We start from the raw sequence: 14,792 nt of genomic DNA, 5'->3' as shown, positions 1-14,792 counted from the left end.
GCAAAAGTAGTAGAGTCAACAGGTGGGCCGGGGCTTTAGCTCAGTGGTTCCAGTGCCTGCCTTGAAAGTGCAAGGTCCCGAGGTCATCCCTGCTACCCCCCCCAAAAAAAAGCAAAAAACAAAAAAAAAAGTGTCAACAGGTAAATATATGCTTATATTTAAAACTGACATATTTAAAATTTCAATCATATTACGTTCCTTACTCTTCCAGTAATAAGACAATTCCTTTTAAGTTTAGCAAAACTAAAAGGGGGCTTAAAAAGGATAAGAATGGAATGTTCCAACAACAGATATCAACCTAATACAGATTAGAATATAAAAAGCCATTATATTCTTGTGAGCTAAGTACGATCCTCCGACAGAAAGACAAATTTTATGTTTGTCTTTTCAGAGATCACAACTCAAAGCCCTATATGTTTCACCTCAACCTGGGGCACAACGTTGACAAGATCAAGAAAAACATGTTCCTATTTAGCAATACTATCACATTAAAATATGGTCCAGATCCTTTCTATTAGCTTTGAAAGGCTAGCCTGTAACACGGAGACCAGAAAAAGTCAGCAAACACTTTGAACATCAACATAATCTTGGCTGAGATTTACATTTCATCAGGACAAATCAAACAAGAAAACTTTGCCACTTTATGAGTTGCTGTCCTAGAGAACACACACAGGACTAAAAATTCAGTTCATTCAGTAGGCTCCACCTTTTGTCTTTGAAGAAACCTAACTCTGCCCAACTCCAAGTGCTTTGACTCTCTTCGCTGCTGGGAGAAATCTTTTTGGAACTCCAAGTGGTGACCTAAGAGAGCTAGGTCATCTCTTCCACTTTGGTTCCTTGAGGGCTACCATTGAGCCACATCATTTTGTCCAAGGCCCAAGTCTGATTGTAATGGGTCACTGTCGATAGCATGTAGATCTATACTTGTTGCCTAATTTTTAACAGTTTTTTTTCCTCTTTGCTTTAGGTATATATAAATATGGACTAAGTGTTTAGCTTCCCTCCAGGTACAAGATGAAACAAAGAGTTGAACTAGGAACTGGATGCCCAGTTCTTGAAATGACACCACTACAAACAATTCTGGGAACTTGGGTAAGTCACAGATTTGGTCCCTGGGCCCCTGGTATCCTATCCATACAAGAAAAGGCATAGAGCAAATGATGACAAGCTTGCTTCTGGTTCCAAAAACATTCAATTAACCTCCTGTTTCTTTAGAGGTAATGGAATAAAAAAAAAGAAAACAAAACAAAACAAAAACAAAAACATGAGTTTGGGATCAGAAAGGGACTGACTCATGTTTCAACACCAAAGTTAGAATACCTCTGATACACAGTTCTTCCTATAAAACAGAGGAAATATTATCTAACTGCCCAGGGAGTTACAAAGATTAAAACAGACCACATATAACAATTATTTCAAGTGGTTTGTTTATAGTAAAACCTCCCAAAAAAAGCCGAGTTGCCCTTAATTATGTTTTCAACTCAGCACTACTTTAGAAATCAGCATGAATTGAAAGCTTTCAAACAATCACTTGCTACTCCCTTATGTGTTACTTCAATCATAACATTAAAATTTTTCTTGATGTCTCTATTTTCAAAGTAGAGTTTCATTTTTGTAAATATTCATCATATCAGAATTTAATTGTATTCCTTAAATTACAGCTTTTTTTCTTTTTAAGGGCAACTGGTTTCTCAGCTCTGCTTCTTGCTTTACGGGTGAATAACTCCACACCTTACAATATGGTCCTCTCAGTATCTTAAGAGAAAAATACTGCTGTGTTACATGTGTTGACAGGGAAACAACAAAGATCAGAATATTCCTGAGGGAAACTCACCTCTCCAAACCTTTCCATGTTTTGGATTTTAGATACATCTCCTCCAATAGACATATCATCCAAGCTAGAAAGAATCTTATTAATGCTTCCTTCACTGAATGGTCTGTTTTTAAGTTTGGATCGGAAAATGTCACCTTGGACCCACAACGATGCCTGTTTTCTGTAAAAGAAAAAAAATCCTCTTTAAAATAAGCTACTATAGTCTCAAAAATATGATCTCTTGAAAACATGTACCAATTAGACTATACAGAATATGAAATCTTAAAATAAAGAAAAATAAATAAAATGGGAGGGAGGTAGCTCAGTGGTAGACTACTTGCCTAGCATGAGTAAAGACTTGGGTTCTATCCCCAGCACTGCCATAAAATAAAATCAAATAAAAAGCTAAAATGCTTAAATTCTATACTAAATACAAATATCCACCTTCCAACATTTGTCTATATCACTATGCATGGCTTAATGTGAGCTTAGAATAAAGATCATGAGCCTATTTGTCTTTTGAATATGAATCTGAAATCTGTATTTTAAGTAGCAATTTGATATATCTACTTATAAAACCAACTGGAATGAGCTAGACTTGAACACATAGGTGAAAGAACTTGACTTAAATGGAGAAAATATTTAAGAAGCACTAAATACCTACTTGTGTGGGGCACCAGGAAAGATCCTCAAAACATGACTAGAAACCTACTCTTAGAATCTAAAACCAGGTTTACTGCCTCAACCAGACCAACTATAAGCTTCCCTTTATTCAACAAGGTACAATGCAGATGTTTTCAAGACTATCAAAAGAGAACTTACAATATGTACACAAAATAACAGTCTAGGGCTTCCATCTTTATTTATAGAGCCACTTTTATGCATTTCTCTAAAGGTAAATTATGCCACAGAATAGTTTTATTTCCATCCGATACTCTACTATACAAACTAGAATTAAAATAAGCACACTGTGGTTTATCACAAGAAATATCCCTAGCCAATGAAATAATAAAATCAAAGAGATTCCACGAATAAAAATATTTATTTTTTCAAAGCACAGGCAAACCAAATGATGTTTTGTCTCAAAGGCTCTACATTATCACATACAATTCAGATTTGTAACATGAGGAGAAAGACAATTTTAAAACCTTTCCCTGAATGTTTCACTAGGCCTTTAGTAAAGGAATCTATCTCCTCCTTTAAATAAAGTTCATGCTGAAATTAGAGTTATCATTATGGTTAAATATTTCTGAAAGTCTTAAAGAATTAGTTAATCTTTAAATCTGAGCCACATTTTACACTTATAATATTGCCAACCATGCACATTTAGGTATCATCCCACAAAAATACACACTGTGTATAAGACCCAAAAATGTTTATTGAAGAATTATGTGCAATAGCAAAATACTGGAGACACCCTACCAGAAACCAGCTTATTATACAGTAGACCCACTGTATGAAATATCACATAGCTGCTTAAAAACCTGTAGTGAGGGCCAGGGATTTAGCTCAGTGGTTCCACTGCCTGCCTTGCAAGCACGAGCACCTGAGCTTGATCCCTAGTTACAAAACAAACAAAACAAAAACCTGTGACAGAACTACACAAAAGAATATCCATGAAATAAAGTGCTAATGAGTGAAAAATACAAGTAACAGAGTATAGAAAGTGTGAACCCCATTTGTGGGGGAAAATGTTGCAATACTTAAACAAAACTCACATATTTAGAATACATACCAAAATATTAACTAGTTACCCCTGAGAATGGTGATAAGGAAAATTCTGTCTACTAAATAATGTCTACAGTATTTGACTTTAGGAAAAAAATAATCTAATTCATTTTTGTAAAAAAACAAAAAAAAGTTATCTTTAAAAAAACAAAATAAAGATCAGAACAAAACTAGCTAAGTATCAAAAGGAATCTTTAAAGTTATTTAAAAAGCTGGCAGTGAACATATCACTATATATTTTTAACAACAGTGCTTACAAAGCATGTTTGGAGAATAGAATTACTGAAAAAAGGTTAAATGCATAGTATGGGACTGAAAAGCTGGAGGATTTGCTTTCTTAAAATAAATTACTCCATCCCACTTTTAAGTACTGTACAAGGTAATAGTTTCCTTTTCCCTTTTGCTCATTTTTGATTCTTTAAAAATAAAACAAGGAAAGGAAAGCCTTTAAATTTGATTTCTCAAGCTATGTGTTACCCCAGTATTCTGGGAGAATGAGACAGAAGGACCCCAAGTTCAAACCCAGCCTGGATAACTTAACAACTTAGCAACACCCTGTCTCAAAATAAAAAGGGATGTAGGTGTAGCTCTGTGTGAAGACCCTGAGCCTACTCACCTCAGTGCTGCCATAAAACCACCCCCGCAAAACACTGACTTCACAGACAATTTAGAGGTTGAAGATGTAAACCTTTTGTCTACGTAAAAGGCTCATTATACGTGCTAACATTGTCCTAAAATTCAAAGTAGTTTAAACTAAAAACTTTTCAGTACATTTCTAAGTAAAATTGCTGCGAATGGCATACTGCGACCAAAGCCACAGTTATTTTTCTACATTAGCTGTAAAAATATGAATTCAAAACAAGCTCTTAACATTTTTCTTTGTGAAAATGTTCAAGCAACAGCCTCTCACAGACTGCATCTTCAAAAATTGTTGCTTTCATTTCTTTTTTTATCTTCCAGCCTCTACTTTCTGGTAATATCTACTCATGATCTGATGCTTCCATCTTAGGGCCTCCAAACAAAAGCAAACAAGCAGCATGGCTCTTGGCAGAGAAAGAGCAGTCCAAGAGATAACTGTTGATTAATACACAAATGTCTCAGGCCTCTAAGCTAAGCCTCTAGGTCAAAACTCCTAGTAATAAAGAAATACTACTACAAGGAAGAGGAGATTCAATTTGATCACACATGCCAAAAAATTCAAGTAAATAAAACATACAGAAAGGATAAGGAGATAAGCACAAAAGACCGAATCCTTGCCCGTCAAATTTCTCAGTTTAGGATGAAAAAAGTAAGCACCTAAAATCCAGCCCTATGACCAAGATTCACACAGGATCCTAGCAGAAGAGGCCCTAGCTCAATCTGAAGGCATAAGAGATAAATGCCCTAAGAATACAAAGTACAGGTCTGTACCACAAGGGATGTTTTGGCCAACAACAGACCACACATGCAGACAGTCCTATAATGGAGCTAAAAATTTCCTGCTGCCTACTGACATGATCATTGTATATGATGAGACAACACACTACTCACATGTTTGTGATAATGCTGTGCCACCAGTCACATAAAAGCACAGCACATACAATTATGTACAATTAAGTACATAATACTTAATGATAAATGATCACCTTTTTGGCTTATGTATTTACTATACTCCTGTCCCTACTTTAGAGGTGGTACTTCTACCTATTTTTTAAAAAGTCACTGTACAGGATCCCAATAATGAATGTAACTGTACTGTACACCTAAAATGTACCAATAAACTCAATTTAAAAAACAAGTCACTGGGTGTGATGGCACACACTGGCAATTCCGGCACTCAAAAGACAGAGGCAGGAGGATAATGAGTTTAAGGCCAACCTGGGTTACACAGCAAGTTCAAGTCTAGCCTGATGTACATGGCAAGGCCCTGTCTCAAAAACACAATAAAATCTACTGTGAAACACTACGATACGCCCTGTTAGGCTGGCACTGTTCTCACATATGTCACACTTACTGTGTCTCTCAACTGCATCAAGAGACCATATGAAGTGACTGACATAAACCCAAGTTTGTATACCCACACCGTCACGGTCACAGGATGACAAAATTACGAAGGATACATTTCTCAGAATGCATCCCTGCCCTAATGCATGACTGTTCTGGAAAGATAAGCAAGACTTAGCCAGAAAACAGTATTCCCAAAGCAAAGAAAACAATGTGATAGGCTGAAAAAATGGTGATATAAAACAACAGCATGTTGGGGACCAGGTTGTCTAACATGGCTGAGGTAGGGAATATTACAGAAGCAAGAGAGAGCCAACTCATGATCATCAGCCATGATGCCATGTTAAAAAATGTTAACTTTGATCCCCGAATAAAGGGAAGATCCTGTAAGCATCTTGAGGAATAAAAACCATGAAGTGTTCTGCCTTGCAAGTCCAAGGACCCAAGTTTGATCCTTGGTACCCCCCCAAAAAAAACATGAAGTGGGAACAGAGATAGAGAATCAGGACCTAAGAGGCTAAACTGGAAAATAAATGCAACTCCAACATAAGTGATAAAATAAAACCTAGATACTGCTGCCAGACTTCAGTTGAAAACTGCAAAGTGACAACTTTTACTTGCTTGGATTAAAAGACTCAATCCATCCCATCTCTGGAAAGACTTGATTTGAACCTGAATATTAAAGATGAATAAGGTGTCAGGGCTGATTTCAGTGTTGCTAAGCGATGCTGTACGCAAGTGCTTTCCTGAGGAAAAAGCAGCACTTCGCGCAAATACCTTTTTATTGACAATGAAAATCACGCTAGCTTTTATTATGGTGTCTGTTACTCCTTAAAAGCCTCATCTCAGACAATAGAAGTAAAACAGGTATTTTTAAGTATTTAGCATTTAAAAATAAAATCTTATGAAGCTAACACATCTACTGAAAGTAAATTCTCCAACAACGTAGTGTGTTTTCTAAGAGAACACAAAATCACTGACCCTCTGCTAATGGAATATGTACTTTGAAGTGACAGGAAGACAAGGGCCTTGATTCAACCAGCATCTTGCTGAGAGACAGCTAGGGATGGAGTTTTTTTAATTGGTTGGGTTTGGACTAGCCAAGCATGAGACAGAAGAAAATAACTAAATAACTTGACTCTGTTATGAGCCATTTTACAATTGCTTCTACATAGGAACTTCATCTTTCCTTGTAATATTCTTTAATTAAACACAAGCCAGTTGTACAGTTAAAAATACTTTGGTTTTGAGTCCAGAGCACAAAGAAGTCACTGTGCAGCTGCTTCTGTGTGTGGCTGACTTGTTCTCCTCTGTTTCCTTATATCAGAGCTAACATTACCTGTGTGTCACCCTAACTCTTCATCATCTCTCCTTTCATCCTGGACTCACTTTTCCCATGATGACACAGTCCTGACTCCTATGTGCATTTGGTCATTTTGTATAGAAACCTAACCCCCTTTCCAGCTTGACCCAGGCCCACTCTAGCTATGCCCTGGCCACCCATCTGTCCTGTGCACCCACTACTCCACTGTCCCAGGGCCATTATAAACATAGATGGTTCCTAGCTCAAAGAATAGAGCTAATGAAAACTCGATCTCGATTTCAAGGGAAGACAGATCTGAAGCGGCAACCGAAGTACAGGAAGTGAGAAGGAAATATACCGGAAGTTCTATAAATACTGAGATATAGGAGAAAGATATTTAGACAAATACTCTACCATTAAACTATATCCCCAGTCCCCATCTGTAAACCTTTTCATACATTTTTATTCAGAGCACAGAAAACAAACAAAAATTCAAGGTGAGGATATAGATAAACTGGACCTCTCTCATTATTGGAGAAAATGTGAAATCATGCCTCTCCTGTGAAAAACAGCTTAGCAGTTCCTCAAAAAATCTGAACATACAGAATTAACACACAATCCAACAACTCTACTTCTGGGAATATGCCAAAGAAACTAAGAGTAGCACCTCAAATAGATACTCATATACCCATGTTCACAACGTATTTTCCCACAATAGCCAACTCAAATGCCTATAAACCAAATGTGATACACACACCAAAATATGCTGCCTTAAAAAGGGATAAAATTCTGATATATACCACAATTAACATGCTACAATTACATAATGTATAATCAGTTGCTAAAAAAATGGACGAATCTTGAAAATATACTAAGTGAAACAAGCCAGGAAACAAAAGGATAAATACATATCATACGATTTCAATTTGCATGAGGTATCTAGAATGGACAAATTCAAAGACAGACAGTAGAATAGAAGTTACCAGGAGCTGTGGGAAGGGAATAATTGGGATTTGCTGTTTAATAGGTACAAAGTTTCTGTTTGGAATAATGAACAATTTCAGAAATAGGTAGTGGTACATTTGGGAATGTTCCTGAAGTCACTGAGTTGTACATCTAAAACTAGTTAAAATGGTGAATTATACATCATACATATTTTACCATGAAAATGTGAAAAATTAATTTAGCTGGGTGTGGTGGCACACATTTATAATCCTAGAGTGCTAGGAGGCTGAGGCAGGAAGATCAGAAATTTGAGCCCAGCCTGGGCACCTTAGAGTGAGGCCCTGTCTCAAAATTGAAAGAAAAAAAAAAAACAACTTTAAAAGGGCCTAGAGATGTAGCTCATTGGGAAGACCCTGGGTTCTATCCCTGTACTAAAAATAAATAAATTTATCTTCCAAAAACTTAACTTATATAGAGCCAGGAATTTAGCTCAGTGGTGCCACCGCCAGCCTCACAAGCCCAAGATCCCAAGTTCCATCCCCAGTACCAAAACTAAATAAATAAAATAAAATTAACTTATATAGTCAAAAGAAAAATGTAAAAACAAAAAAATAGCAGTGGTAAATTCCAACTGAAAGTAAAACCATTATATTAGAACTTTTCAAGTATTCTTCCATTTTCCATACAGGCTTTCTTCATTTTATATTTGGTTATTTCCTGAAATGAAAAGCAAGAGGTTAATTTCTGATCTAGCGCAATGTAACTGTGAAATTTACCAACGCTCTAAGCACCAAAGTGAGATGTGGAGTAAGTTTGTATCTACAGAGTAACAAAAAGCCAAAAACCTCTGCTGATCACGGTCTGCAAGAAATGCAAAGTCTCAGGACCTGGCCCCAACCGGCTGAATAAGAAGCTGTGTTTAACAAGATCCCCAAAGACTCAAAGGCGCTCTGCTGCCTGAGAAGCACTGAAGACACATAAAGGCTTACAACTGAGAACGCTGAAAAATATCTGATGGAAAGTACATGAAAATTTCCAGGATTGTAAAGTAGAATGGGGATATTTTTCAGTTGTGGATTTAAGAATGAAAAAGGGTTCAACCAAGAATTGCTCATTTTTAAAAATAACTTATTCCAAAAGATCAGTGCTGCTTTGCAGAGACTAAACTCCCTGTAGGGTCTAGATTTAGGTTTCACACAAGTTCTATCTCAGAAGGAAATTTAAAATAAAACATTATACTGGGGTGCATAAGAAAAAGATCTTTATGAACTGCAAGTTCCCGTGGGAGTCCAATGCCAGTTTCTCAGTGACCCCTTTGCAATGAATAAAAAAGCATTAATGGATGTGAACCAGAGGTCAGCATCATGCCACACAAAGGATGTTCAAATAAGTAGAACCTAGGGCAGGGATTAAGCTCAATGGTTCCACCACCTGTCTTGCAAATGCAAGGATCCGAGTTCAACCCCTGGTACAAAAGAAAAAAAGTAGAACCAGCCAAACTGTGAATGCAGCCTAACTCCACCTTCTTACCTCTACAAGTTGTCTCTAAGGAAAATGAGATCAGGTTGAAGCAAGAACAAAAGAGATATATCTGTGCATCATTTCAATAACCTTAAGAATTTTCAGTAGAAGAAACATTTGGGGTCCAGAATGATATTTTTAGCTTAATAAAAAATCTGACAGCTGTCTTGCAAACAGAGCATTTTGTTGTTGTTGTTGTTTTGTTTTGTTTTGTTTTTGTGTTTTGAGACAGGGTCTCATTGTATAGTTGAGACTGACCTGGAACTCAGTATGTAGCCCAGGCTGGTCTCGAATCCACAGTGATCCTCCTGCCTCAGCCTCCCGAGTGCTGGGATTACAGGCATGTGCCACCACTCCTGGCTGTAAGACATTTTCTTTTTTGGTACTGGAGATTGAACTTGGGTCCTTGTGCTTAGCAAGGCAGGCAGTGGAACCACTGAGCTAAATCGCCGACCGGAAATTCTTTTTTGGGGGGGTGGGGTACCTGGGATTGAACTTGGGACCTTGCACTTGCGAGGCAGGCAGTGGCACCACTGAGCTAAATCCCTGGCCCTCTAAGAGCTTTATTTATATGCTATTAAATATAAAATGTCAGACCAAGGAGAAGTCCAGCACTGCCAATATATAAATTCATTAACAACTTAAAAGGATGCTAATAAACACCTCTTATTGCCACTGACATAAGAGGAGAGTGTGTTTATGACACAGAAATCAAACACCTGGACATACTTTTAATCTTCACGAATGAGCAGGATATGACAAACCAGTTTTTCAACTGTCATAGATTTGTAACTAACATTATCTAAAGAGCACTGATTGGCTTTTCACCTCTGAAAGAAAGAATACTATCCCTTTAACTTATCCAGTCATTCAAGACTGATGAAAATATAATATAAAATTTTTACCCTTTTATTTCTTTCTTAATGAACATTTTCATTATTCATGCTTTGGCGTCATCACTGACTTCATACTCTTCGTCTGTGTCATTAGTCAGTCTTCAAAACTTGCATTTTTTTTCCTTGAAATGTCACTGATACCCAATCTGCAACTCTTCAGCCCAACGTGTAGCCTCTTTGTAAGTAAATCCCTGTCTCCCTGGCATAATGCAAAAGTCTGCTTTTGAACCTTTCTGATTTCAGCCCCCTTCCATCTGATTCATCCTACACAGGTTGTAGACCAGTTCCCTAAATAATATAAATCATATGACTCCCATGCATCAAATACTCCAAATTAGAAGGGATGATGGATTAGAGAAGTTCAGAATATTTATGTTCATCTGAACGTGCCTACTGTACAGATCAAATGACTGACTACACAAAGATGTATTAGTTCCCTCTGACCACTGTAAAAAGAGCACAAACAGTGCTTTATAAGAACACAAGTTTACTTTCTTAGAGTTCTGGAGTTCAGATGTCCAAAACAAGTTTCACCAAGCTAAAGACAAGGTATAGGCAGGATTGGTGACCTAGAGGCCCTGAGGGGAGAATCTGTTTTCTTTCCTTTATAACTCCCAGTGGCTGTCATATTCCATGGCTTATGGTTACTCTCCTGTCTTTAAAGTGCATCAGTCCAGCCTCTATTTTTGCATCACATTGCCTTCCCCTCTATATAACTCCTCATGTGTCCCTCTTCTGAGGACCTCAAGATTATGTTGGGCCCACTCAAATAATCCAAGATAATCTGCCCTCATCAAAATCCTTAATCACTCTGCAAAGTTCCTTTCCATATGGAGGACGTTCTAGATCTAAACTAAATATTCTGCAAAAATGTCAAGAGGCACCCCATTTCCCTTCCTTCTTGGTCAAAGAGGTATTAAAGAAAGACAAGTAGTGAGCTAGGAAGTAAGCCTCCCAACCTCAGCTCCACTTCTCAATGAGGTGGTATCAGCAGAGCCTGGATTTAACCCCTACCCAGGCAGCTATAGGCAGCCCTCCCTTACTAACCAGGGTGATGTCAGTGAGAGCCCAGTGGAGAGTGAAGACTTCTACCCTCACCGCTCAGTTACAAGACTACCCCATCACAGTATCAGTGTAAACCATGTGGGGAGGTTGAACTCCCACTTCTACTCAGCAGTAATAAGAAGTCCTCTGACACTGACTATCAACAGGCTGAGTAAGGAACCCAGAATTCTGTCTCCTCTTAAATAGCAAGGCACAAAACCCCCATTCCCACCACTTTTCCTGGTGGAGCAGCATAAGAGATCAGACAAGGGTTGGGGATTTAGCTCAGTGGTGCCATCACCTGCCTTGCAAGCACAAAGTCCTGAGTTCGATCCATGGTACCAAAAGAAAAAAAGAGGTCAGATAAAACAGAGGCTTTAAGTCCCCAGAATCTTATAACAAACAAGAAATATGTACAGGATGAAATGAGGATGTAGCCCAGTGAAACAGCACTCTCCTAGCATGTGCAAGCCCCAAGCCCTAGTGTAGCTTCACAGTGGCACTTTCACATAATGCTAAGGGCAGCAGGGTCATGAGTTCAAAGCCTCAGCCAGCCTAGGCTATATAATGAGATGGGGGGGATTATGAATGTGAATGAGTGTAAATGTCCAGGTAAACATTTTCATGCACAGACACTGATAGAATGTATAGACAACCACTAAATGCCAACATCAAAATGATAGCAGTATTAGTATTATGTAGTAATACTGACTGTATTATTACAGTCTGTCGAAGAGTACAGTCATGAAAAAATGCTTCATCAAAGGACTACAGAGGTACATGAATGAAAACCAGACAATCTCAGCAATATACAGAAAAGCCAAAGGGAAATTTTAGAATGGAAAAACACAAGAATTAAAATTTGAAATTCTTTAGGTGAGCTAAATAGCAGAAGCCAGAGGAAAGAATAGTCAATGAACTGGAAGACAGAACGATAGAAATGGTCCAACTTAAATATCAAAGAGAAAACAGACTGAAATAAAATGATGAACAGAGCCTCAGGGACCTGAGGGTCATGAAGAAAGGTCTAAAACACATAAGCAGAGTGCCAGATGAGAACAAAGCTAAAAACATATTTTTAAAAATGATAGCTGGAAAACTTTCAAATTTGACAAGACATAAAACATTCAGGAAGCTAAGCAAATCTCTAAAACAGGATTATCTCAAAGAAATCCACACCAAGACATAGATAGTCAAAATACTAAAAACTAAAGACAAAGAAAAACAATCTTGAAAGAAGCAAGAAGGAAATGGCACTGTAGCTATGGGAGGAAACGCGGCAAATAGTAGCAGATTTCTCATAGGAAACTGGAACAGGAGGACAGAAAGAAGTAGCACAACTGTTTTTAAAGGATGAAAGAAAAGATCTTTCAAGAATGAAGAAGAAAATCAAGATATACTCAAGAAAACTAAAACTTGCTGCCAGCATATCTACTCTAAAAGAATCACTAAATAGAAAGCAAATGATACACGAAGAAATTTAGGAACATTAGGAAGGAAAGATCATGGTAAGCAAAATTATTGGTAAGAAGACCTATTTTATTTTCCTTTTAGGTGCCTAAAGGATGTCTGATGGTTGAGGTAAAAATAAAAGCACTGTCTGCTATAGTTCTGAATGTCTGCTGATGAAACTATTAAGATAACTACATTATAAAGGGGAGGATAGAGAGACATAAAGCGAAGTACAGTTTCTACACATCACTCAAACTGGTAAGATGACAACATTTATACTCTGTTGAATATATTTACATAACCAAACTACAACATATTAAAGATTTTAGGACAAAGTGAAAAAGAGAAATTTATAGCACTAAATATATACATTAGTAAAACACTGGATATTTCAAATCATAATTTATGTACTCACCTCTCAACCTAGAAGGAAAAGAGCAAAACAAAACTGAAGCAAACAGAAGGAATGAATGAACATAAATCAATAAAAATCAAAAATAAAAGTTACAAGGGAAAAAAATCAATGAAACAAAGTGTTGCTTCTTTCAATATTCTTTCTTTAATCCCCAAAGCGGAGAAAGACCCAACTGAAAAAGAGAACTATCGGCCAATCTTACTAATAAGCATGAATGCAAAAATCCTTAATAAGATACTGGCAAATAGAATACAGAAGATCATCAAGAAGATCATACACCTTAACCAACTGGGATTCATCCCAGGGATGCAGGGATGGTTCAAAATATTCAAATCAATAAATGTAATACATTATATTAGTAGAGCCAAGGAAAGAAATCATATGATCATCTCAATAGATGCAGGAAAAAGCATCTGACAAAACCCAACATGCATTTATGATAAAAAAAAACAACCTCCAAAAAATTTGAGTAAATGGTCTCTACACCTCAATTTGATAAAAGCCATCGATGAAAAACCAACAGCCAGGACTGGGGATTAAGCTCACTGGTGCTGCTGCCTGCCTTGCAACTGCAGGGTCCTGAGTTTGATCCCTAGTATCGAAGGAAAAAAAAAATAAAGAAGAACCACAGCATCACCTTGATCCCTAAAGCAGAGAAAGACCCAACTGAAAAAAGAGAACTATAGGCCAATCTCACTAATGAAAATATATGCAAAAATCCTTAATGAGACACTGGCAAATAGAATGCAGAAGATCATCAAGAAGATCACACACCTTGATTAAGTAGGATGCATCTCAGGGATGCAGGGATGGTTCAAAATATACAAATCAATAAATATAACACACTATATTAATAGCAACAAGGACAAAAACCATACGATCATCTCAATAGATGCAGAAAAAGGATGCAACAAGATCCAACACACATTCATGATAAAAACCCTAAAGAAAATTGGAATAGATCGTCTCTATCTTAATCTCATAAAAAGCCATCTATCTACAGCCAGTATCATATTAAATGGTCAAAAACTGAAATCCTTCACGCTAAAATCAGGAACAAAACAAGGATGTCCACTATAACCACTCCTGTTCAACACAGTTTTGGAAACATTAGCCAAAGCTATTAGACAAGAGAAAGAAATAAAAGGAATAAAGATACAAAATGAAGAGTGAAACTGTTAATATTTGCAGATGACAGGATACTCTATATAGAAGACTCCATGAACTCCACCGAAAGTCTTCTAGACTTAATAGCCAAATTCAGCAAAGCAGCTGGATACAAGGTCAATATAAAAATCAATAACTTTCCTGTACAGGCTGCTATCAAGAAATCAACCAATAACAAATGCTGGTGGGGCCATGGGAAGATAGGAGCCCTTCTCCATTGTTGGTGGGAGTGCAGAGTGGTGCAACTACTGTGGAAATCAGTATGGAGATACCTCACAGAATTAGGATTGGAAGTCCCATTTGACCCAGCTATCCCTCTGCTGGGCATACTCCCAAGAGAATTAAAAGAATCATACCATAGTGATATATGTTCTAAAATTGATGAAGCACATATACAGAGAACCTCCAATTATTTGCAATAGAAAATGAATGATGAAGGGCCGGGGATTTAGCTCAGCGGTGCGGTGGCCTGCCTTGCAAGCGCAAGGACCCGAGTTCAATCTCCGGTACCAAAAAAAAAAAAAA

General features: G+C 37.3%; 1 protein-coding gene across 5 annotated transcripts in view; it reads right to left on the bottom strand.

Moving 5' to 3' along the window:
* Positions 1 to 14,792, bottom strand: part of Cdc14a (cell division cycle 14A) — a 154,311-nt gene that overhangs the window by 25,944 nt on the left and 113,575 nt on the right. For all 5 annotated transcript variants that reach the window (XM_010639075.2, XM_010639077.2, XM_010639074.2 and 2 more), the window contains one exon: positions 1,835 to 1,994. In XM_010639075.2, coding sequence (XP_010637377.1) covers positions 1,835 to 1,994 — 160 coding nt within the window. The remainder of the gene's footprint in view (positions 1 to 1,834; positions 1,995 to 14,792) is intronic.

The sequence above is a fragment of the Fukomys damarensis genome, unplaced genomic scaffold (genome assembly GCF_012274545.1).
Source record: "Fukomys damarensis isolate Sample0158 unplaced genomic scaffold, DMR_v1.0_HiC HiC_scaffold_33, whole genome shotgun sequence".
In the NCBI taxonomy this organism is placed as follows: Eukaryota; Metazoa; Chordata; class Mammalia; order Rodentia; family Bathyergidae; genus Fukomys; species Fukomys damarensis.
The sequence above is the reverse complement of the archived record's forward strand: the minus strand, read 5'-3'. Positions and strand labels throughout refer to the sequence as shown.